Source organism: Sabethes cyaneus, chromosome 1 (genome assembly GCF_943734655.1).
Source record: "Sabethes cyaneus chromosome 1, idSabCyanKW18_F2, whole genome shotgun sequence".
In the NCBI taxonomy this organism is placed as follows: Eukaryota; Metazoa; Arthropoda; class Insecta; order Diptera; family Culicidae; genus Sabethes; species Sabethes cyaneus.
The window spans coordinates 142,719,717-142,741,948 of record NC_071353.1 but is presented as its reverse complement, the minus strand read 5'-3'; the positions used below and the strand labels follow the sequence as shown (position 1 = coordinate 142,741,948).

Genomic DNA, 22,232 nt, shown 5'->3' with positions numbered 1-22,232 from the left:
TTTGCCAGCATTCTAGGTGAGTTGGCACGCTGAGAAGTTTGTCGCCTATCGAGCCGCCTAACTTCAACACCATCGATGAAATCGTACGGCAGAGAGTTGTTAGCGTTCCTTTGTATCACCTTCAGTATACTTCGCTGAGGCGTACAGACATGGACAATCTTTTCCACCAGAATGTAGTTACAGCCGCAGCTTGCGTCCTGTCGCTTCACGGGTTGTGCCTTAACCGTCATGGAACACCCATCCTGAAGCTGCTGAAGTTGTTGTTGATCGCCAAACCGAAGGTAAGATATGGCCGAGGCAGAATTGGTAATAAATCCAAACGATATTAGCAACAGTGCCACAATTGAACTACTACGAAACACTTTTTTCATTTTGATCGGGTTGTACTGTAGTACCCTGTCACTTGTCACTCGAATGTTTATGGTTTTATAATTGAAACATTCTTATATAGGAACGGCCTAGTTTTGATAGTTTGTAGCAGTGTCTGCAGTGTTCATGTTTTGAGTTACACTAGTAATGTTTCCCAAATTGGTTTGATTTGTTTTTTAAACATTAGAGACAAAGCCCACGCGGTTGAAGGGTAAACGTGAGTTTTCAAGATAAAAATTTGTTCCACCTGCGTAGTCGATATATAAAAGTAGAAACATACACGTGTTTCTACTTCCGTAAATATTAAAAGCCCGTCCAATTTGTCTCAAGGGTGGACAGCGACTACGACTTTCATTTGTAAAAGTAACTTACTAATAAGCACTTCGTCAAGCATAATTATCACGATCTTTGCAGTGATGTTACTTTTATGTAGAGAAACAGGATTTCCTAAAATTTGTTCTGCTCGGAATCGCAGTTAAAGTACAAGGAGTTGTGTCATCGCCATGGTTACGGGACCCAATGATTCAGTGAAAAAGCAAACAAACATTTATGGCAATAAAAACAATGAGTATTTACATAATAGGGTAAGGAACGAGTTAAGCAGTGTTACCTATTTTAATCAGTTGAACATAAATGATCCGAAAATGCACTTTTTTATTCATATTTTCAAAATCTTTTGATAGGATCATCTTCACAAATCACTTAACCATACATTTGGTTCACACAAACACAATTTATTGGGTTTCCGACAAGAAATATGATGAATTAAAAATTGTTGTCCAAAAACGTACATTTTTCAGCTGCTCTTCAGCAATCGCCACCTTGCTACTGACGAATTCATCAAATTTTCAGCACTGATTACAACCACTCTGAAAGTCAAGCACTCAATTGTCACATACCATATTATTCAGTCTCTTTTTTTCTATTATCTAAGGCTTTGTCACTAGCCGAAAGTTTTATTATTTTCTAACAAAACTGAAATCAAATTCTGAATTGATGGAACCTGTTCACCAGTAGCAGCAGCTGCAGCACAACTGATGAACTATCGGTTGCCAAGATACTGTTTCGGTTCTGGAAATAAGAATTTTAAGTTTGAAATTAACTGAAACCTCCTATGGTGAAAACGTGGTTCAATACTTTTAAGAGAAATGTATGTTCATAATTAATTTTTCTTTATTAAAAACAACACAAAAGACAGCTTTTTCAATAATTTTCGAAGATTTTCTCAGTGATTTAATGAAGCAACGATGTGTTTCAATGTTATTTGCTTTGACAACACTGTTCTAAAGTTAGATCGTGTGCACTTCTATGTTTGCCTCTTTTGTTCTCCCACCATCCTTATGAACAGCGAGTGAGACGTCAAACTCGCAGTTTCCCATAAGAACCCCAGAGAATAAAAGAGACGACGAATACCGTTTGCCGAACGGTGCGGTGAGTGTATGCCCCGATAAACAATTTAGACAGACGGCATTTTACGCATATGCCGATACGCTATGCCGATTACGCATCAGATGCCGATTAGTAGGTCGCGGATAGGAACGCGAACTTACTGAATAGGGGGAAAAGTTCGAGGGATTTTTTAACGGGACGTAAAAAAATTCAGATTTCAGGATTGCTGAAAACAGCACCCTGCGGGTGAAAATGGGTTCGGTGTGTTCAAAATTAGTTCCACCGCTCCAACTTTTAAAGCGAAAAATCAAAAGTTTAGCTCAACAATAGTGTCTTCCAATGGTAACAGCTTGAAGAACTAAAGATAGCAAGAAGATTGGTATGCTGATATTCCCCACTTAGTCAACCCATCGCTTGTAATAAGGTAAAACAATCAGTGACCCGCTTAGACTGCTTAAAACTAGTTCTTTACCCTATATTATTTTTAAAAAAATAAACTTCAATAAGCATTTGAGGTAGATGATAAAGGACAAAATAAGTTTTGAATTTCCAAAAAAGAAATGCTGAACGTTTGTTCATTAATATTTTTCGATTTAGCATGACTGTTTGTCGTTTGTTTGATGCCTTTTTAAACCATCAACAATTAAGCAAATATCTACAATTCATTTGTTCACTCGCATATTTTAGGTTTCATGCATTTTAAAGCTTTAAAAAAATTAACACAAACAACTTATCATAATAGTTCACATTCACGTTCTAGTGAAAAGGTGGCATGGCCGGCTTCAGAACCAACTCAAAATCGGCATCGCTCAGCCTTCGTCTCATAAAACCAAACAGCAGTATGTTGACGACAACGACGATTAGTGGATATTTAACCATTCCGTAAATCAGCCGTTTCCATCGGTTCCCACCAACACTTGCTACTGCTGCTGCTGCTGCTGCCTCGATTTTATTATTTTCCACCCCGTTTAGGGGTTCTTCAACCGAGTCTCCCACCACGGGGGGCAGCGGTAACGACAGATCGGAGAACGTTTCCTCACTACCAGTTGTCGAACTTGAGACTGCGCAAGATTGAACAATCTGGAAGTAAGCAGAGCAGAGAGAGAGCAAGTTGAAAATTAGTCAAAGGATTTTTGCCTGCCAAACATCAAACAAACGCTACTGGCTATCGGCAACTAATTATTCTCATGCAACGCGATGAGTGAAACACATGGAATGTTATGAATTTTTAAACCGGTTTGGGATCAAATGTTGAAACCTTATTTGTCTAGTGAATAAATGAACAAAACGCGGACAATGGAAATCTGAAGGACATGAAGAAAACAAAAATTACTCTACAACATAGGATGAGAAAGATGTTCACTTTTTCCGTATAATTGTTCAATCTATTTAGAGCGCTTAATAAACTAGTAGACACAGAACAGTTTTTCCGACAACGTGAGTATTATTATGGTTGGACATTAGGTGCAATAAGAACTCTGCAATCTTCTAAATATATAAAAGTGAATGTGAGTATCTATGATATGTTGAACCATAACTTCGACAGTCACCGATAGCAGAGGGTTTCCATCCGACAGATCTTGCAGAAATGTCGGGACTACAACTTGCCCGCGCACCACGTCTCTTTATTGATTTCAAAGCAGCATACGATACAGTCGATCGAGACCAGCTACGGACGATATTTGGCGGAGTACAAACTGAAAGCGGAGAGGGGCGCAGGCGTGTGCATTACCAGCTACAGGCACAGCTACAGGGAGAGATTCCCATTGTACAGCTGGTGAAAGTCGGTAGACTACCGTGGGCCGGACACATCGTAAGGATGCCTTACGACAGTGCGGCGAAAACAGTTCTCTTCAACAACCCCACCGGTTCCAGGTGAGGAACGTGCAAGATGGCTCGACCAGGTCGAAAGTGATTTGCCATATCTAAGAAGACTGGGAAATTGCCGACGAGATGCCAAAGATCGATTTTGAATGGAGACGACTGCTTGAAACAGTACGACAAACGAATTTCCGGATCCATATAACAGATGTGCAAGGGTCTAAAAAGGACGAAGGTGGTGTAGCCATTGACAAAGTGGGAAGCTTAAGTTAGGAAAAAATCCTTTGTTTTTCTATCATTCATAGAAAATTCCGGAAAGAACACATGTACAAGTGGCTAGGGGACAAAATAGGAAAGTTTACAGGAAGAAAAGGGACGTTGAAATAAGGAAAATTGCATTATAAGAACTGTTGTTGCGGTAACAGATGTACAAGTGGCTGGAAGACACTTGCACTCAGCTTAACTAGCTCATAATTTTGAACATAAAATCCACCTTGCATATCTATCTTTAAGGGAGGAATGTAGAAGGTGCGATGAAAAGTATGCTCACGATGAGATTTATCTCTGTTTATCTAGTTTAATTCTTTATATATTGGACGAGAAAACCTTGTCACTGTTTTATAATATCGAGGTAGTTAAATTCGCATATATTTACTTTGCCGTCGCGGGTGTGGGAAGCAAAGTCTTGCTTCCATGTGATTGATTAATTCGTTAATTCTTGACAATGATTGATGTTTATGCTTATTTCAAAAGTTTTAATTAATTTCCTTTCACCAGGGTTTGGTTGATTTTCGAAAGCAGGCAGTTTAAAAAATTAAACTATGAAATCAGAAAATATCAGTCAAGAACAAGAGAATTGACAGACAGGTTGGTCGAGCAATCATTCGGCACTGCAATTCACGAATGAATTGTTTTGAAGGGTAGAAAACTGAGAAAGACAAACACTGCCAGCGATTTAGTAGTCATGTCCATGTGCTGACAGATAAAAGAATACTCCCAGGGGCAAAGCTGTATGCGCTGATTGCGTTTTATATTTGCCTTTATGCAGGGCTGTAAATTTTTTCGCCCACTGGTATAGACCATACTTAAAACTACGGCTGAAATACTGTCCGGCCCAGCAGAAAAGAAGCGCTCCAATTTTTTGGTAGCAGTTATCACCAGATCAGCAGTATCAGCATCACCGTCAGGGGCAGTTGCATTAGCAAAAATGGAGACGAAAAACTTCGCGAACAACTCACAACAGTCAGAAATTGAGTTTCGTATCGTTATCGTAGAACACGTTAGAAGGGATTACAGAACATTTCCGTTTAGAGTTCCAAAAACTTTTGGGCTGCCTCCGAAGATCGGATTGCACACGCAGCATATATGATTTATACAATGCTGCATTCAGACAGCGGTATATATCACTAGCATGCATAAGATTGTGTCTAGTCAAACCTGATCTCCAACGGCGGTGAGCTGTCGGAGACGGAGTGTACACCACGCAGAACTGACTGACTATCTTACAAATGGTAAATTAATATTCAACCTCCGGGAAAAGGTATTACAAAACTGTACAGCCATTTCTTAACACCCTCGCAAGCGAACAAAAAGCTCCAGTCAATATGCGCCAAATGGTCATTTGAAGCAGCATAGTTTAATTTATTTCTATCATCGACCAAGATGATTTCGCTGCGTGCTTACTTGGAAGAGATTCAAAAAATTCATTCCGTCGCACAGAGGAGTAACTAGGCCAAAAAGCTGGCCAAAATTATTTTCTTACGTATTAAGTAATATTTCGCTCGAATATGAAATGAAACGTAAAAATAGTTAATTTTGTAACAAACTGGTGCCATTACAAGTCATTTCAATTCACTTAATAGTGCAAATTATGCTTTTCTTCTATTCACTATTCACTATTTAGCCATCTACAAAACCTACAAATGCATGAGTAAATCAATGAGTATCTTGTTTGTCTCTGATTCATATAAAAAAAAGACATTGGTTAATACCAAATCGTTGATACTGCAGTAGACTGATTCTTCGACACTAAATTAACTCAGATGTCTTCTCTGTGATATATAACTTCTGTTATGCAATTTATCAATTAACAATCGCGCCACACATACTATTACATACTTTACCGTCACCCAACTTTTCCTACTATTTTTGTCAGCGAATTTTGTTGAATGGAAATGTAGATTCAAATAGTGACATATTTGGAGAACAGACCTCATAATCCCTAGACATGTAGTATTGCTAGTGTGCCCATTGTATTGAAGGTGAATTATCTTGCACAGAAGATAGTACGCGACTAGATGCGAATGGTCGATATTTCCTTCAAAACAACGTGAAACATACAATTTTCAAAAGGGTCGCAAATGCCAGTCCGGACATTTCCGGATGAGCTTTAGGTACCGATTTGTTCAGAATACCACAAAGATTCATTCCTTCATAGAATGTATGACCAGATTCTGCAAGATTAGATAACTTTTTTACCGTTGAAAAAGCACAAAATTGCAAAAAAATAGTTGTTTGACAAAACTATTTAAAACAAGTCATATTTTCAAAATTTTAAATTTTCTTCCTACAAACCAGTTAGAATTACTTATGATGAACCTATGTTTTGATAAATATCCTTTGTTAATCTTTTTGTTTACTTCTGATGGAATCCGTTTCCTGATGCTTGATGATTTTTCAAAAAAATGTTTCAAATATTGTCAATGTTTGTACACCTGCCAAAACTTACAGGTATGTTTCCATGTGTTTTGACTAAGAGTACTTTGTGCAGCATCTATTTAAGCATACAAAAATATATATATTATATTAGAAGACCGAAAAAAATGTTTTTCTTATTTTGGCCAGCTTTTTGCCCTAGTTACTCCTCTGTGCGTCGACCAGGGTCACACTGGCACATGGCAACAGGGGGAAGTGGAGATGAGTTGAATCGTGTTGCCGGTTGATTCCCACTCACTGCGTGGCTGGTTAAAATCGCCACTATTACAGCTCACAGATTGATGAGATGTGTTTATTCATGATATTGATATCCCGACTTTTATCAGGCGGTATATATACACAACACAGCAACAACGTTTTACCCTGAACAGCAGCCCTTGCACTTTCCAGCTCCAATCATTTACCATTCATTATTCGTATGATCGAACTGGGAAAACCCTGCTTAACGGCAAACAAAACACCGCTGAAAGCTGATTTATTGCTGTTGGTTGGGTTTCGGTTACATCGAAACACGTTGAATGATGTGCCAAATAGTTGTAGTGATTTGATGCAGTGAGTTACACTTACCAATCGATAGGAGAATCACGACAATTTTTGTTCTTGTCAGGTATCGATTGCTCGGAGTTAATATCAAAAAAGGAATACCTGCTTACATTGGCCACGCCAGCTGCAGTGGCGCGACTGCGTTGAGTGGACTACGGACTTCCAAATTGCTTATTTCGGTGCGTTCCGGGCCAAATCCGGCAGTTCGTTTTTTGGCAAATCCATAAATTCACTAAACAACAGTCCAGTGGGCCACGATGAAACCATGAATGCGCAAAGTGACTGGTCTTGGACTTGGTGGAGAGGACAAGCATTGGAAAATTCCGGGCTAATGACACGCGCAAGTTCTAAGAAGGTGACCTTATCTCGTAAAGGACACAAACCAGAGTGGATGTCCACTAGCAATGGTACTTCATTGGATGATTTCAAGGATTTGGGAGGAGGAAAAACTACCGGAGAAGTAGATGGAAGGTGTGATTTGTCCCATCTACAAAACCGGGCGATCGCTGTAATTACCGCCGCATTATGCTGCCTACAAGGTGATTTTGCTCCTGATTTTTTTTACGTCGTCTATTCCCAATAGAGATAAGAGATTTTGTAAGGGCAATATTAGGCGGGCTTTATGGGGACCCGTGCTTATAAGGAGCAAATTTTTGCTCTCCGATAAATCCTCCGAAAATGTCGAGAGTGTAAAAGTGCCTACCTGCATATTTTCTTGGATTTCAAGGCAGCATACGGTAGAATCGAACGCGAACAGCTATGGCAGATAATGCACGGTTTTCCAGATTAATTGACGCGGCAGATTAAAGCCGTCCCAAGGGGATGGACTGTCCTGCATGTTATTTAATATCGCTATTGAAGGTATGACCCGGCGAGCGGGCATGGATACGAGAGGAGCGATCTTCTGCAAAGGTAGCCACTCCTAGCCTTCGCAGACGATCTTGACATCATTATTAGCATACGTCGTCGCTGACGATTTACAAAACACTAATCAGACTGTTTGCTGGTCCAGTGTTTTGCACAGTGACAATAGTTAGCTTAGCTTTAACTATTTACCTCGCGTCTTATTAATATCACGATATCACGGTTCCCTAGTTCACCATCCATAGTGTTCATGGTGGTATAATCAAAAGGGGCAATAAGAGACCTGATAGTAAACCCATGTTATAAGCTTTATTCTGCGTGATGAGAAGCATGACAAACCGCTATATAAATTGTGTCACCAGGCTGAGGCTTGTCAAGGCAGAGTCGATAACTTTGTGGCTGTAGAGCCCCTCTCACATTAGTGCTTAAAGTTTGTTCCCCAAGGAAGTAATTGAGGATCTCTTCTGTTTGCGTTGTTTATCGACGCACTTTTCACTGAGTAAGCCGGTTGAACTACAATGACTACATCTTATAGATGTAGGTATATGATTGACGGTAGTAACAAAAATTAATGGAACCTGAAACTGCCACGTTTGTTTTTGCGGGGTATTTTTTAACATTTACCATCACCAAATCTAATCCCACGGAAGATTGCGGATTGTGAGTGAACCTTCAAAACTTGCTTCCCGCAGTAACTTCCCGACCAAAGCTTAAAGTTTCAAGCCATTACGTGTCTGTTTTGCGTTACTCTCAGTGCATGAATATTTTTTTATAAGAAAAGAACAGAATCGTTTAACACAAGTCTTCGACCAAAATATTTCGGTGCATTTATGAAAGGTAGTATTATTTCTGATAGACATCCAACGTAAACTAGTGAAACAAGATGTACTTTCTAGCATGCGGCAATAGAAAAGGGCCAGGTACTTACCATTTTAACCTTCAGCTTTTCCAACTTTTCCTCGTAGTCGGTGCGAATTTCGTGCACCTTCTCTTCGGCCGTTTTCGTCGAATCGGCCAACTTTGCCGCCAGTTGCTTCCGATCGGCGTTCCACTGCTGTTCCATTTCGTCGGTCTGCTTGCGATTTTTGACCAGCTTCGCCCGCAAGATCTCGATGTCCATCTGGTACTTTTTGTTGATGTTCTGTTCCCGTTCGTGCAGCTCCTCCAGCTTTCGCAGCTGCGCCTCCTGTTGCTTGTACGATTCCAACTTGTTGAGCAAAGCGTTCACCTTGGAATTGTCTTCCAGGTGGCTAAGTTCGGTTTTGCTTAGCGAGTGCTCCAGGTGCTCGATCTTTTTGCTTTGTTCGGTGGTTTTCAGCTCTAGATTTAGTAGTTTGGTTTGCTGCAAATCGTGGTTCGATTGCAGCCGGCTGTTTTCGATTTTCAAACCGTGCATATTGTCTTTCATGGATGTCATTTCCGAGTGCAGCGAATCCAGTTCTTGCTGTTTTGATCGCAAACTGTTACGCAACTGCTGCAGGTTTTCCTGCATGGTTCTTTGCTGTACCTCTTGGTGCTGTATGCATTCCTGCAGTTCGTCTCTCTTCGCTTCCAGTTCTGCTTTCTGCATTTTCAAGGTCACCATCTCGTGGGTTAGCGTGTCAACTCGTCGATTTTTACCGAACAGTCCGTCGATTTCTTCCTTCAGTCGCTCCATTTGTTTGTCCTTATCCGAAAGCAGTTTTTCTTTCGTGAACAGCTGCGATTTGTTGCGGTTGTTTTCCTCCGTTAGAACCAGCACTTTACGTTCCTGTTCTTCCTGTGTCAGCTTCATTGCCTTGTTAGCGTCCCGCTCGTTCAGGTAAGCTTCGTTCAACGTGTCATACTCATGCAGTTGCTGAATCAACCGACGCTCCGTGTCGGTTTTTTCATCACGCACGCTGCTAGCTTCGTTTTCCAGCTCCTTCAACCGGATTTCAAGTTTATCTTTTTCGGCGATAATTGTTTCGTATTCGGTTACTTTAGCTTCCAGTTTGGACTGGAAGGAATTCACCTGATTTAGACCTTCCGTAAGCTGATGGATTTCGCCCTCTCTGGCGACAATCGTACCTTTGAGCGATTCGTTTTCTAACCTAAGTGTTTGGATTTGCGTTTCCAACGACGTCCGAACGACTTGCAATTCTTCGGAGTGTTTCTGAAGAGATTGATTTGATTCAGTGCTTTCCGACAGACGGCTGGTCAGTTTTTCCAGTTCCTCTTGCTTACTGGTTAGTGTCCGGGTGTGAACATCCAGTTCTTTCCGAGCTTCTGTCAGACGAGTTTCAAGCTCCACTTTATCCGCTGTAATCTTTTTGATGTTCGTTTCAAACTCTGCACACTTAGCCTGGCAATTATTCAAAACTTGTTTCAGGGCTCTAATTTCCTTATCTTTTAGGTCCACCTTTTGCTGGCTACTGGCGATCTCACTGGCCGAAAGCTTCAGCTTTTCGGTCAGTTCTTTTACGGTTGATTCCAGCCCGCCTGTTTGCTGTTGAACATTTTCTACTTTTTCCAACGCCTCCTTGTGTTTGGCCGTCAACTCCTCAGCGAACGTCAGGTGCTTTTGCTTCACACTTTCGTGTTCATCCAAGGAAGCTTTGGCTTGCCGTTCCGACTCTAGTAACTGTTCGGAGAGCAGCTGCAGTTCTGCGCATTTTTGCTTAAGTGCGTTATTGACGTTAGCTAAGTCGCTTTGAAGATTTGCAATTAGCGTTAAGTTTTTCGCCAGTTCTGTCTCTTTGTTGGAGACATTCTCTACTAGGGACGTTTTCTTCTCCTCCAGCACTTCGATTTGTTTAGCAGCAGACTCGAAGGCCGAGGTTAGGTTAAGAAGCTGCGCTTCCATTTCGCTGATGACCGCTTCTTTGGACGCAATTTGTTTTTCTAGGTTATTATTACTGTCGGATAAGTTATGTTTACTTTCATTCAACTGCTCAACCACTTTATGCTGGGCCTCGAGTTTTTCTAGGATTGTTTGTTTTTCGCTTTCCAGCTGCGAGTTCTCGAATTGCAGCTTAGCAACTTTTTCTGACAATTGAGATATCCTTGCTTCTACACTGGTTTTGTCGGACAACGATTCCTCAAGAAGGCGCTTTGTCTGTTCAAGTTCGGCGACCTTTTCGCTAGCTGAATTGTGTGCCTTCAAAGCCTCTTTGAGTTTGTTTTCCAAAGCAACAGTTTCCTCTGCCAGTTCCTTGATTCTAGCTTCATGTTTACCGTTTGAAACCTTTGAAGTTTCCCGTTCCTTAGCCAGTTCCGTTAACAGTTTTGTACACTGTTCACCAATAGCTTCCTTATCGGAATCGATCCGATCGATCTCCGCTGCCAACCGACACTTCTCCTCGCGCAGTGTATCACGATCTTCCTCAAGCAGTGCGTTTGATTCCCGTAGCTCCTCCAACTCTTGGGTAAGTTCTTGCTTTTCCATCAGCAAACCATCTCGATGGGTGAGTATCGCTTGCAGCTCATCTTGGGCTCGGTGCAGTTCGCCGCTTACTTCAGCCAGTTTTTCACTGAGTGCTGAAAGCTGCGACTCTAGCTCATCGGACTTTTCCCGTTCCTGGTCAAATTCTTCCTTTACAGTGGCTTTACTCTGTCGAATTGCACTCAAACCGGCGGCCAGCTCTTGTACCTTTTGCTCGAGCAACTCTTTATCGTGACAAAGTCGCGAAACCGTACTTGCTTGTCGATCGATCTCCGAGGATTTCTCACTAAGATCAGCATCCAAACGAGAATTGTCCGCTTCCAGTCGGGAGAGTTCTTCGCGAACAATCAGCAGCTCCTGTTCGAGTGAATCATTCATCTCCAACTGTTGTGCGGTCAGCTGCTTTTGATTGGCCAAGTTCGAGTGCGCTTCTTTCAGCTCGCCCTCCAGTCGCGTGCAGTCACTCGCCTTTCCACCGCATTCAATCGCGAGCTGCAGGATCTGTCCCGCTTTTTCTTTGAGCTCGAGCTGCAGCTCGGCCATTTCCGTTTCCAAGCGCTTAATTTCCTCCCGCAGTTTGTTCGAAAGCATGTTAGCATCGTTCAACTGCCGCCGAATATCCGTATCCATTTGTGAACCTTGCTCCAAGATCTTACCCTTCTCGTTGGTTAACGATTGCACTTGATGGTTTAGTTCTTTCACTTTTGTCTGTTCCAGCTGTAGTGCGACGTTCAGGCCGTTCACGTCGCCTTCCAGCTTGACGTTACGATCCTCTACGGCCGTTTTTGCCTCCTTTACTCGTGACGCTTCCTCCAGGATGGTGTCTTTTTCCGCCATCAGCTGCTGGTTTTCCTGCTGCAGAGATTCTAGTTCGCCCTTCATTTGTGCCAAAGCTTGTTCCAGGGAAGTTTTCTCCATGCGCATTTTAAACTGTTGAGTGGAGAGCTTCGATAGAAGGGTGGAAAATTGTTCCAGTTTTTGCTGAAGAGTACCAATTCTAACGGCGTATTCCTTTTCCAGCGACTTAATACCGTTTTGGATTACGATCAAACCGGATAACAGCGACCGGTTGGCAGAAACAAGCATATCTTTCTCGGTCGTACTCTCCCTCAGCAGATGCTGTTCTCGTTCGTGTCTATCATTCATGTCACGTTCCAGTGTTTGGCTTCGCTGAGTTTCAACCTCCAAAAGACCTTCCAGCTCGCGAGCATGAATCGTTAGTTTATCGATTTGTTTCCTATTGTTTTCTGACACATTTCGTTGCTCGACAATGGTCTGTTCTAAGTCATTGTTTTTAGCCTGTAGATCAGAAATGCGATCACTTAGAAGACGATTCTGTGCGTTACACTCATCCTGCCTTCGATGAACTTGCTCTAACAGACCCGTTTGAACCTGCAAATCCGTCTCGAGCTGAGCAATCTTGCTCAGCAGTTGGCGCTGATGATTCTCAAGCGATTGTTGAACCGCATTTTGTTTTTCCAAATCGGAAATTAGTTCTGTGTTACGTTCCTTAACTTCGGAAAGCTGCTCCTTGCCGCGAAGTGCTTCAAAGTTGCTAGCCTCCAGCGATTGAGTGGTCACATCCAATTCCTTCAGAGCATTTTGCAAAGAAGATTGCGTTTGCTGAAGCTCCTCTTTCAACAGATCAATGTTTTTCTGTACATCAAGCTTTTCCTGCTCGACGCGACTAACAATTTGACTTTTTTCATCCAATTCACGCTTGCTTTGATCAAGTTCTTCACGAAGTAGGCGTATTTTACTCTCCGCTTCGGCTTGGTTTTCTTGCAAGCACTTTCGCTGCTCTTCCCCGTTTGAAATCTCCTTTTGCAGTGAAATTTTTTCCAAAGCCACTTTCATATTCAACGCCGCTATGCGCTCTTTATCTTCCTTTAACGCAGCCAAACGGCTGGTCAAATCATCCAGCTTCTCAAACCACGACGAGTAATCCCCATCCTCATAATCTTCGTTCAGCGAAACCATCAGATAATCAATCTTTTGCATGATGGACTCATACTCCTCTTTTAAACTGTTAAATTCCACATTCAACGTCAAGTTTTGCTTGCTAAGGTGGTCCTTTTCCGCAATCAGCTTGAGAAATTCTCGCTTTTGTTTGTCATTGTGCCGCTGATATTCAGCGGAAGCCTTCCTCACCACGCCCAACTCTCGCTCAATTTCTGCCGATCGCACTTCCAGATCGCGCAAAACCTCCTCCTTGGCAATCACTTCCCCCTTCAACCGCCGAACATCATCCTCCAGTGCATCATTCCTATCTTCCAACGCCTCTTTACCCGCCCTCACTTTTCCATATTCCTCAAAAAGTGCTTCGTAACACGTCTTAAAAGTGTTCATCTTTTCCACAAAACTCACTTCACCAACGGTGGTCCCGGCTACCAACGCCCCACCGGGTAGCTTCCCGACGGCCTCATCGTACAACCGAAAGAACTGCCCAACAAGCCCGGAAATGCGCACCTTCTCCTGCTCGTACATTTCAAGCGAACGTTTAAGCAAACCATTTTCCGCCTCTTTCTCCTTCAGTTGAACATCCACCACGGCACAAGCCATATTCTCCGGACTCGGGCCGGTGCCCCCACTCGTTCCAGTACTACTAGCCACGGCACTCAAATCCAAACACTCAAAAGAAGTGTTCAAATTGTCGGTCGCTGCCGCACCATTTCGCTCCAAGCGGTTCTCCTTTATGAAGTTCTGCAGGTCGTCGTTATTCTCCCGTAAACACTTTATCACTTCTTCCTTCTCTTCAACGCACTCGCTGAGCGTGACGATCGATCCCTCCAACTCCAGGATCTTGCTGTTCAATTTAGCGATCTGTGTGTTTCGGTAGTTTATCTGAAAATAAAACACAAAAAAAATTGAAATGAATCCCATGAAGATGGTAGATTAGTTAATCATCGTCTCCTTACCATCTCTGTTGCATGTCGATTATTTTCGTTGACCGTTTCCAGCTCGAGCTTGAGCTGATCGATAAGGTCTTCCTTTTCGGCCAGCTGGCGCTGGACGCGAGCGAGCTTATGCTCTCCCGTCCCGTCCCCTCCTGAACGTGGAACGTTGGGCGATTCGTTTTCATCCCGATCGCACGCTTGGATGGCTGCCTTCAGTTCGCGGATTTCCTTCAGGTGTTTCCGTTTGTCTTCCACTGGAACGAAAAACAATTGTAACGGTGATTTATAAATATTCGGTCGAGCTTAAAGATAAAAAATGCTTTGGAGCTTTTACATCTAACAAACCGAGACACTTAGAGTTAGTTAAGGCATTTCGGTAATATTTTTTAGTCTTTACTCAAGCAAAAACCAAACAATATAGTCGAAACGTCAGATCGCAAGTATTTAGTACTAAACAGCACGACTATCTGTAATCGGTTCCCTTTAAACATAAAATTACCGATTGTGAACTTTGGATTTATTACCAGAACGTTCGTGGACTTCGGACTAAAACTGAGGACTAATCTTTAACGGACATCAAGCATAGGTAATTAGGACGTTATTATATTGACCAGGTATTTTGGTAATTACTTTACCGTCGACCATCGTCGTGACCGTTAAGATAAAGATGGTAATAACTCCACGGTGTGGAGTCTCTATTGCTGCTTTGATTATCTGAGTCTTTCCGAAGCCAATTTGTGTTGTAGCACTTAAACAGCTTTGTAGCTTAAAATTTCAACGCCTGGACTTCGTTTCCACTCCAAAGGACTAGTCGGTACCAATTCCACGAGTTGCAACATCAAGTCGGCTTTGATCAGGTCGAGCCATCTAGCACGGTGGGCCCTTCCATTCCTGATGGCATTCGAGAGGTACCAAAAAAAAAACAAACTTCGCAGCACAGTTGTCGCTGTGGGAGACACCAATGCTTTTAGCCTTCGCTTTTAGTCGCTTTACCCATCAGCGAAAGCTAGGACTTGGTTACTCTTGTTCAAAATCCTTCCCATCGTGAGAAGCCCTACAAAGCAGTCTATCCGCTTACCGCAATTCAGAGGTACTCGAGAGTGCTCTCGAAACACACACGTAGGATAGGACATCACCCGGTCCTCCAGGGTAGCTTATCCGTGAAAACCTGTACCTCTTTGCGCTCGACTCTATCATGTGCTGCCCTGAAATCCACGAAAATACGTTATACTTTCAACATTTCTGGAGAATTTGTTTGGAGTGTCAAAATCTGATCCGGAGTGGCACGAACCCCCATAAAGCCCGCCTGGTATTCTCTTACGAAATCTCAAGCTATTTGGGGGTAGACGACGTAATAAGATCCGGAACACCCGCTGGCCAACGAAATGGGCCTAAAACTTATCGACTTTGCCGCCTCTAAGAACATGGTCGTACGTAGTACCTTCGACAGCGTTGTGATCGACTGTCGGCACTTCCTAGACGTCAGATCCTATCGAAGCGCTAAACAACGTTGACTCGGACCACTACCTAGTGATGGATAAGATGTGCCAAAACCAAACGCCGCCGTAAATAACGCGCCTTCACTCGAAGCTGCGTTGCCAAAAGAGAGCTAGCTAGACGGGGACTGTTGGAATACCATAAAATCAGCGAAACGACTGGTATGACGATGAATGCAGGAGGATGATGGATAAGGAGAACGCTGCGCGGGCGGCAAAGCTGCGCGTTCAGGAAGAAAGCGATGCTAAGAAGAGCAGGAGTACGCGAAGTTGAAGCAGCCGCATCACTCTCAAGAAACTGCCGCCTACAAAGTGCTATCCTATAAATCATTTTCCACCGACTATCACCAATTGCGAACAGATTTGCGGGCCGACTTCATCGAAAGTCGGTCTACAACGGATCAAATATTTACACTGTGGCAGATCCTCGAAAAGGGCCGTGAATAAAGAGTTTCCACACACCATTTGTTCGTTAATTTCAAAGCTGCACATGATACCATTGACCAAAAAGAGATATACAAATCATGGACGAGAATGGATTTCCCAGGAAACTGATCAAACTGATTCAATCGACAATAGATGGAACACAGGGCTGTGTTCTGATTTCGGGTGGATTGTCGAGTTCATTCGATTCACACTGGGGGCTTCACAGCGCTAGAAGATATTATGAACCGAGCGAATATACAAAACCAGGGCACCACCTTCAACAAATCTAGACAATTCGTCTGCTTTGACGAAGACATGAATATCACGGTAGGACAGCTGTGGCGATATGGCAGAACAGAATACCAGACTAAAGCGCGAAGCAGAAAAGATAAGGTTACCTTATGCTGGCCGTCGGAATCAAGGTCGACCGACACCGGTTGGGTTATCTTGACTCACTGGAACTGGGTATGAAACGGGGATAGTTACCTGGAAGGAGCGTCAAGTATAGCTCTGGCTCTCTCAAGTCCCTACCGAGTGCCTTCTCGAAGATCTAAGTCAATGATGACGATCGATGGCCGTAGCTGGAAATGCTTCATGTACACACTGGAGCAGCTAAATTAGGAGGTGCGAACCTGAGCGCCTGTTCTACAGGTGAGGGGCGGCTCCAACAGCGTCTGTCTCGGAGTGAGCGCAAGCTACAACTAAGATGGCAGACCCATCAGCAGGATGTAGGTGGAATGGCAGAACTCACCATGAACCGGTACGAGCTGGCCTGCTTGCTCGAGAGGTACCTCGACTCGAAGTGGAGATCGCTGCTCTATTCACGAAATTTGATGACCAAATTCCGAAGAAAGAGTGTGTCGCGCAGTAGATCCTATTGCAGGCACTTCTTTCGAGTACCACATCCACTACAGTGGCGGTAGATAGGCAGAATATGAAGTCGATTTTGAAGTGTTGGGAGGTAAAAGCAACGAGTTATCCGATGGAGGTCCGTAGATGACCGTATATGTGTATTGAGAATTAAGGGCGAATTTTTCAACTACAGCCTAATCAACCTATACGCACCGATAAATGATAAATCCGCCGATGCTAAGGACGAGTTCTATGACATACTCGAGAGAACCTATGACGAGTGCACAAAACATGGCTTGAAAATCACCATTGGAGATGCAAATGCGCATCTCGGAAAGGAGGAATTCTCCATTCAACTCGGTCTTGGGCCACTCGTCGCCAATTTCCTAGTCGTCTCAGAAGTCGTAAATCGCTTTAGACCTGGTCGAGCCATCGTGCTCGTTGGGCCCACCTGTTCCTGATGCCGGTGGGGTTGTTGAAGAGGACTATTTTCGTCGCACTGTCGTCCGGCATCCTTGCGACGTGTCCGGCCCACCGTAGCCTGCTAACTTTCGCTAGATGTACGATGGGAGTCTCCCCGAGCAGTGCCTGTAGCTCGTGATTCATACGCCTCCGTCATTCTCCGCTTTCAGTTTGTACTCCGCCAAATATCGTCCGCAGCACTTTCCGCTCGAACAGGGCACGGGCCCGTATGTTCTGCGTGACGGCTTCAAGTCTATAAAGAACTACCGGTCTAATAAGAATTTTGTACATTGTTAGCGGCGGCGTATGCTTCCTGATCGTAGCGTTTTACAAAAGGCAAAGTAGGCCCGATTTCCCGCTTAAATGCGCCGCTTTTTACTAGTTTTGTTGTCCGCGGTCATCAACAGTCTTAAATACATGAACTCATCTACTACTTCTAGTTCGTCGCCGTCAACGGTTACCGTCAGTGGGAGACGCGCGTTTGTTTTCTTTGAGCCTCTTCCTTTCATGTATTTGGTCTTCGATGCATTTATTTTTAGCCCAATTCTGCTAGACTCCGTTTTCAGTCTGGCGTAGATTGCCTCCGCCGTCGCAAAGTTCCTGGCTATGATATCGTAGTCATCTGCAAAACCTTGAAGTTGGCTACCCTTGGGAAAAATCGTGCCTCTCGTTTTGATGCCCGCTCGTCAGATTCCCCCCTTAAGGGCGATGTTGAGCAGCATGCAGGATAAGCCGTCACCTTGTCTCAACTCTCGCTGCGTCTCGAAGGGACTTGAGAATGTCCCAGAGATGCGTACGAAACACAATACTCGATCCAATGTAGCTCTGATCAGTCGCGTCAGTTTGTCCGGCTCCTGAAAAAGACTGTATCCCGAGTCCCGACTGAACTTTTAAAAGCGGGGAGCGATCGGCTGTACGAAGCAATCCACCGAATCATTAGACCGTATGAATAAAAGAGCTAGAGCAAAACTCTCCCATAAGATTCACACGGAAAAAGCAAAGCAAACTGTTTTATTCATACGGCCTATTGTGAGAATCTAGAAAGAAGAACAAATGCCGGAGGAGTGGTTGGATGGCCTCATTTGTTCTATTTAAAAAAAAACATCGACTCGATTGTAAAAACTGTCGAGACATTACATTACTCAATTCTGCCTGTAAGGTGCTTTCCTGTATCCTGTTCTGTAGACTGAGACCGTAAGCGGAGTCCTTCTGCGGCGAGTGCCAAGCTGGTTTTCGTGATGGTCGCTCTACGATTCAATTGTTCGTCAATTACTAAACAAGTTCCGGAAGTCCAACTTGCAAACTCATCATCTGTTTGTGGACTTTAAGACGGCGTACGATTCAGTCAAACGAAATGAGCTGTGGCAAATCATGCTAGAACATGGTTTTCCGACGAAACTAATTACGCTGGTTCGTGCGATGCTGGATGGGTCCAAATCATGCGCCAATTTACAGGTGATACCTCAGACACTTTCGCCACGTTGGACGGACTGAAGCAAGGGGATGCACTCTCTAACCTGCTATTCAACATTGTCTCAGAAAGTGCAATATAAAGAACAAACGTGGAAAGGAACGGGACTATCATTACGAAATTCACATGTCGATATTATCGGAATTAACCATAGAGCAGTGAAAGAGACCTTTCGACCATTTAAACGGGAGGCAGCGAGATTGGGCCTTACGCTTAACGCTGCCAAAATGAAGTACATGGTTGCTGGCAGGAAACGTGGGAGTCCAAATGGTCTTGCTACCAAAGCGGAGTTGAACGGGGAACGATTTGAAGTAATGGAGCAACGACGAATTGCAGCTGCGAATCGGGCTTTCTTCGGATTACGTAGCCAGCGCAAAACTGGCGCTCTACAGAGCACTAATCCTTCCGGTGGCCCTGTACGAACATGAATTATGGAAGCTCACAGACGAGGACTTGGAATTTTTTTTTTTTGGCATAAAATTCTGCGATCATGATGGCAAAATGGAAACCGGAGTGTGGTGCAGACGCATGAACCATGAGCTGTATCAAGTATACATACAGTATGCGATGGGCTTTGCACGTGATCAGAATGCCCGACGAAAGAGTAGGCAAAACTATTTTCAGCAGAGAACCAGAAAGTCTGGGGTAGACCCCGGTTAACTAGTAACCCTGCAACTATTGATTTCCCTCCTCAAAGGTACATAATTTATTTCTTATTCTTGATCTGCGATCAATAAAATCCAGCAGATAATAGTCAACTTTTCTATTTGAAAAATGTTGCATCATCATCATCATAGCGTGAAAAACATAAAAATCCTTCCTAACAGGGAAGATAATCAATAATAAAGAGCCATTTATAATTTAACAAAAGAATCACTTGTTTTAAACCCAGAAGCAGCAGAAGTAAACACTTGGTCAAAAGTACAACAGCGCATCGTTATTACCTTTTTGAGGAATAAAAAAGCTATTGAAAACTGCTAAAAGTAATGAATGAATTTATTACATACTTCAAAATTGCCGCTCAACTCTGACTGTGAGCGCCATGTGACCACTTAAAAGGTTAAAAAAATTCAACTTCCACACTTTGAACAGCAGCAGTGCTGTTCCCCATAGGCATAACACACCAAGGCAAGCAAGGTGCACATTTATTTTTGTTCAAAGCAAAGCGTTTGTCAATTGTACTTGTTATCACTTTTTAAGGTGCAAAGGAATTTAAGTTAAGTCGTTGTTGCTTTTGTTTTCTTTTCGAAATGCATCCGTTCAGTTGAATATTATCAGTTACTCAGGGGACTTCAAAGCGAGAGGAAAATGGCCAATCAAAAAGTGATGACTGGTAAGAAAATACCTAGGAAAATAATTAGTTTTCAATTATCACCGCTTTTAACATTTCCGTTTTATATTCCAGTGCGTGGTCCAGTAGATCCGAATGTGCTCGGTTTTACACTCACTCACGAGCATCTTTGCCTCAACCTAGGTAATTTCTACACCGCAGCCCCGTCCGATGTGGAAGCCTTTCTGGATAAGAAAATTAAACTGCACAATGTAGGATACGTACGGCAGTATCCGTACAGCAGCAAATACAACCTGGTTTTGGATGACGACGATGCAAGTGATGCGGTTCAGCAGGATGTGATCCAGTACAAGAAACTGGGAGGAAGTAAAGAGAGTAAGACCACTTCACAGGCTACTAAATTAATTTTCATTACGACGTTTGTAGGCACAATTGTTGAAAATACGTCTCACGGCTTAAGCAGAAATCTGAAACAGCTGCATGCGCTTTCGACGGCAACCGACGTCCAGATAGTGGCAGGCACGGGACATTATATTCAGGCTGCACAACCGGATTCAGTGCTCAGTATGACGATTGAAGAATTGGAGGATTTATACACTAAAGAAATACTGTTTGGAGTAACGATTGCTTCCGACACAGCAGTTTGCTGTGGGCTAATCGGTGAAGTTGGCACATCATGGCCAATCACGTCGTTTGAGAAGCGAACAATCCAAGCGACTGCCGAAGCGCAAAGCACTCTACAATGTCCGGTATCATTTCATCCCGGATTAGTCCAGGAAGCACCATTCGAGGTGGTTCGCCTCTACTTGGAAGCCGGAGGAAAAGCCGACAAATGCGTCATGAGTCACATGGGTAGATTTTGCAATTCAATCGTTTAATTAGAATCCATTAGTTCGGATGGTTTTATTACAGATTTGACGATGCACGCTACTGATGATCTTCTCGAATTTGCCAAACTAGGCACCTATTGTCAGTTCGATTTGTTCGGCAACGAGTGCTCCTACCAGCAGTTGGTACCACAAAGTTACATGCAGAGCGACGAGCAGCGGATTCAGCACATCCTGGAATTGATTGAGGAAGGCTTTGCTGAACGGATTCTGCTGTCGCACGATGTCCACACTAAACATCGACTGGTAAGACACTGGTAACATTCATTGCAATACTCAAAAACAAACATTTTCATTCTAGACTAGCTTTGGAGGACACGGTTACGGTCATATTCTAACAAACATCCTAATGCGTTTATCGTTGAAAGATGTAAACAAGGATACTATCGATATGATTACGGTAGAAAACCCCGCTAAATGGCTAGCAATGCCAAAATAGAAGAAAATAACCATTACATTTTCTTGAAAGTTTGAAAAATATTACTGGCTTTTATACAAAATTCTTTACCATTAAATACTAGAAAAAAAAACCGGGAAAAACTTACTGAATCGTTCATTCTTGTCCTGCAGCTGTTTCAGCTGCATCTCCAAGTAGCCCTTCTCGTACCGTTCCGCCTCCAGTTGGGCCTTCAGCTCCTTCAGCTGCTTCGTCCGCTCGTCCAGGATCACCGTTTTCGGTGTCGGCGGTGACAGTCGCGGAACGCGATTGTTCAACCGCAGTGGACTGTCCAGCAGGTCGGCGGAGGCCATCCGCGAAGGTACGCTCAGCTGCGAGGACTGCGATTGAGACTGTGAGGAGGAATGTGCGGAAGATGTTGATTGCCGCTGTGGTTCGCTTTTTATTACTACCGGCGGTAGCATCGTTTGGGGCATTGCATCCTGTATCGCTCGTTGGATCATCATCCGGTCGATTTCCTTTTGCTGGTGGCTACCGTCAAGCATAGACTTTAGGAAAGCTTCAACAGCAATCTGCTGCAGTTTATCCAAATTGTTGCAAATCTGCTGAAAGAAGCTGTCTGCATGGCGAACGCAGGAAAAGTACAGCAGCAGCGAAACTATGTAAAAACGGTCCGGTGCCGCAATTCGACCGGACTCGTTCAAGTAAAACTCATAGTGGGGAAAGTGTTCTTTAAGAAAGTCCACTACATTGTCTTCCCGGATCGCTAGAGTGGGCTCCATTCGGGCACGGAATTGCTGGTAGAAGTCTTCCACACTGCACTGTTCAATGTCGTTGAACTGACCCTCTATTAATTTTGAGTGCGTCACCTGTAAAGCACCACAAAAAGAAAATTAAACTGAAGCTATTGGGAATTCGAGCACAAAATACCCATTGCACCAGGACTTTA

General features: G+C 43.4%; 1 protein-coding gene across 2 annotated transcripts; it reads left to right on the top strand.

Annotated features, from left to right (window-relative positions):
• The first annotated feature begins 499 nt into the window (after positions 1–499).
• Positions 500–21,372, top strand: LOC128733191 (phosphotriesterase-related protein-like). 2 transcript variants are annotated; one of them, XM_053826867.1, is made up of 6 exons: positions 500–586; positions 19,973–20,041; positions 20,114–20,365; positions 20,426–20,851; positions 20,912–21,132; positions 21,188–21,372. In XM_053826867.1, exons 2-6 carry the CDS (start codon positions 20,017–20,019, stop codon positions 21,323–21,325), a joined length of 1,062 nt encoding a protein of 353 aa, XP_053682842.1. In that variant the 5' UTR covers positions 500–586; positions 19,973–20,016; the 3' UTR covers positions 21,326–21,372. The 2 variants fall into 2 exon arrangements, with proteins under 2 accessions (XP_053682842.1, XP_053682843.1); XM_053826868.1 differs by having other exon boundaries at positions 532–580.
• The last annotated feature ends 860 nt before the right edge of the window (positions 21,373–22,232 follow it).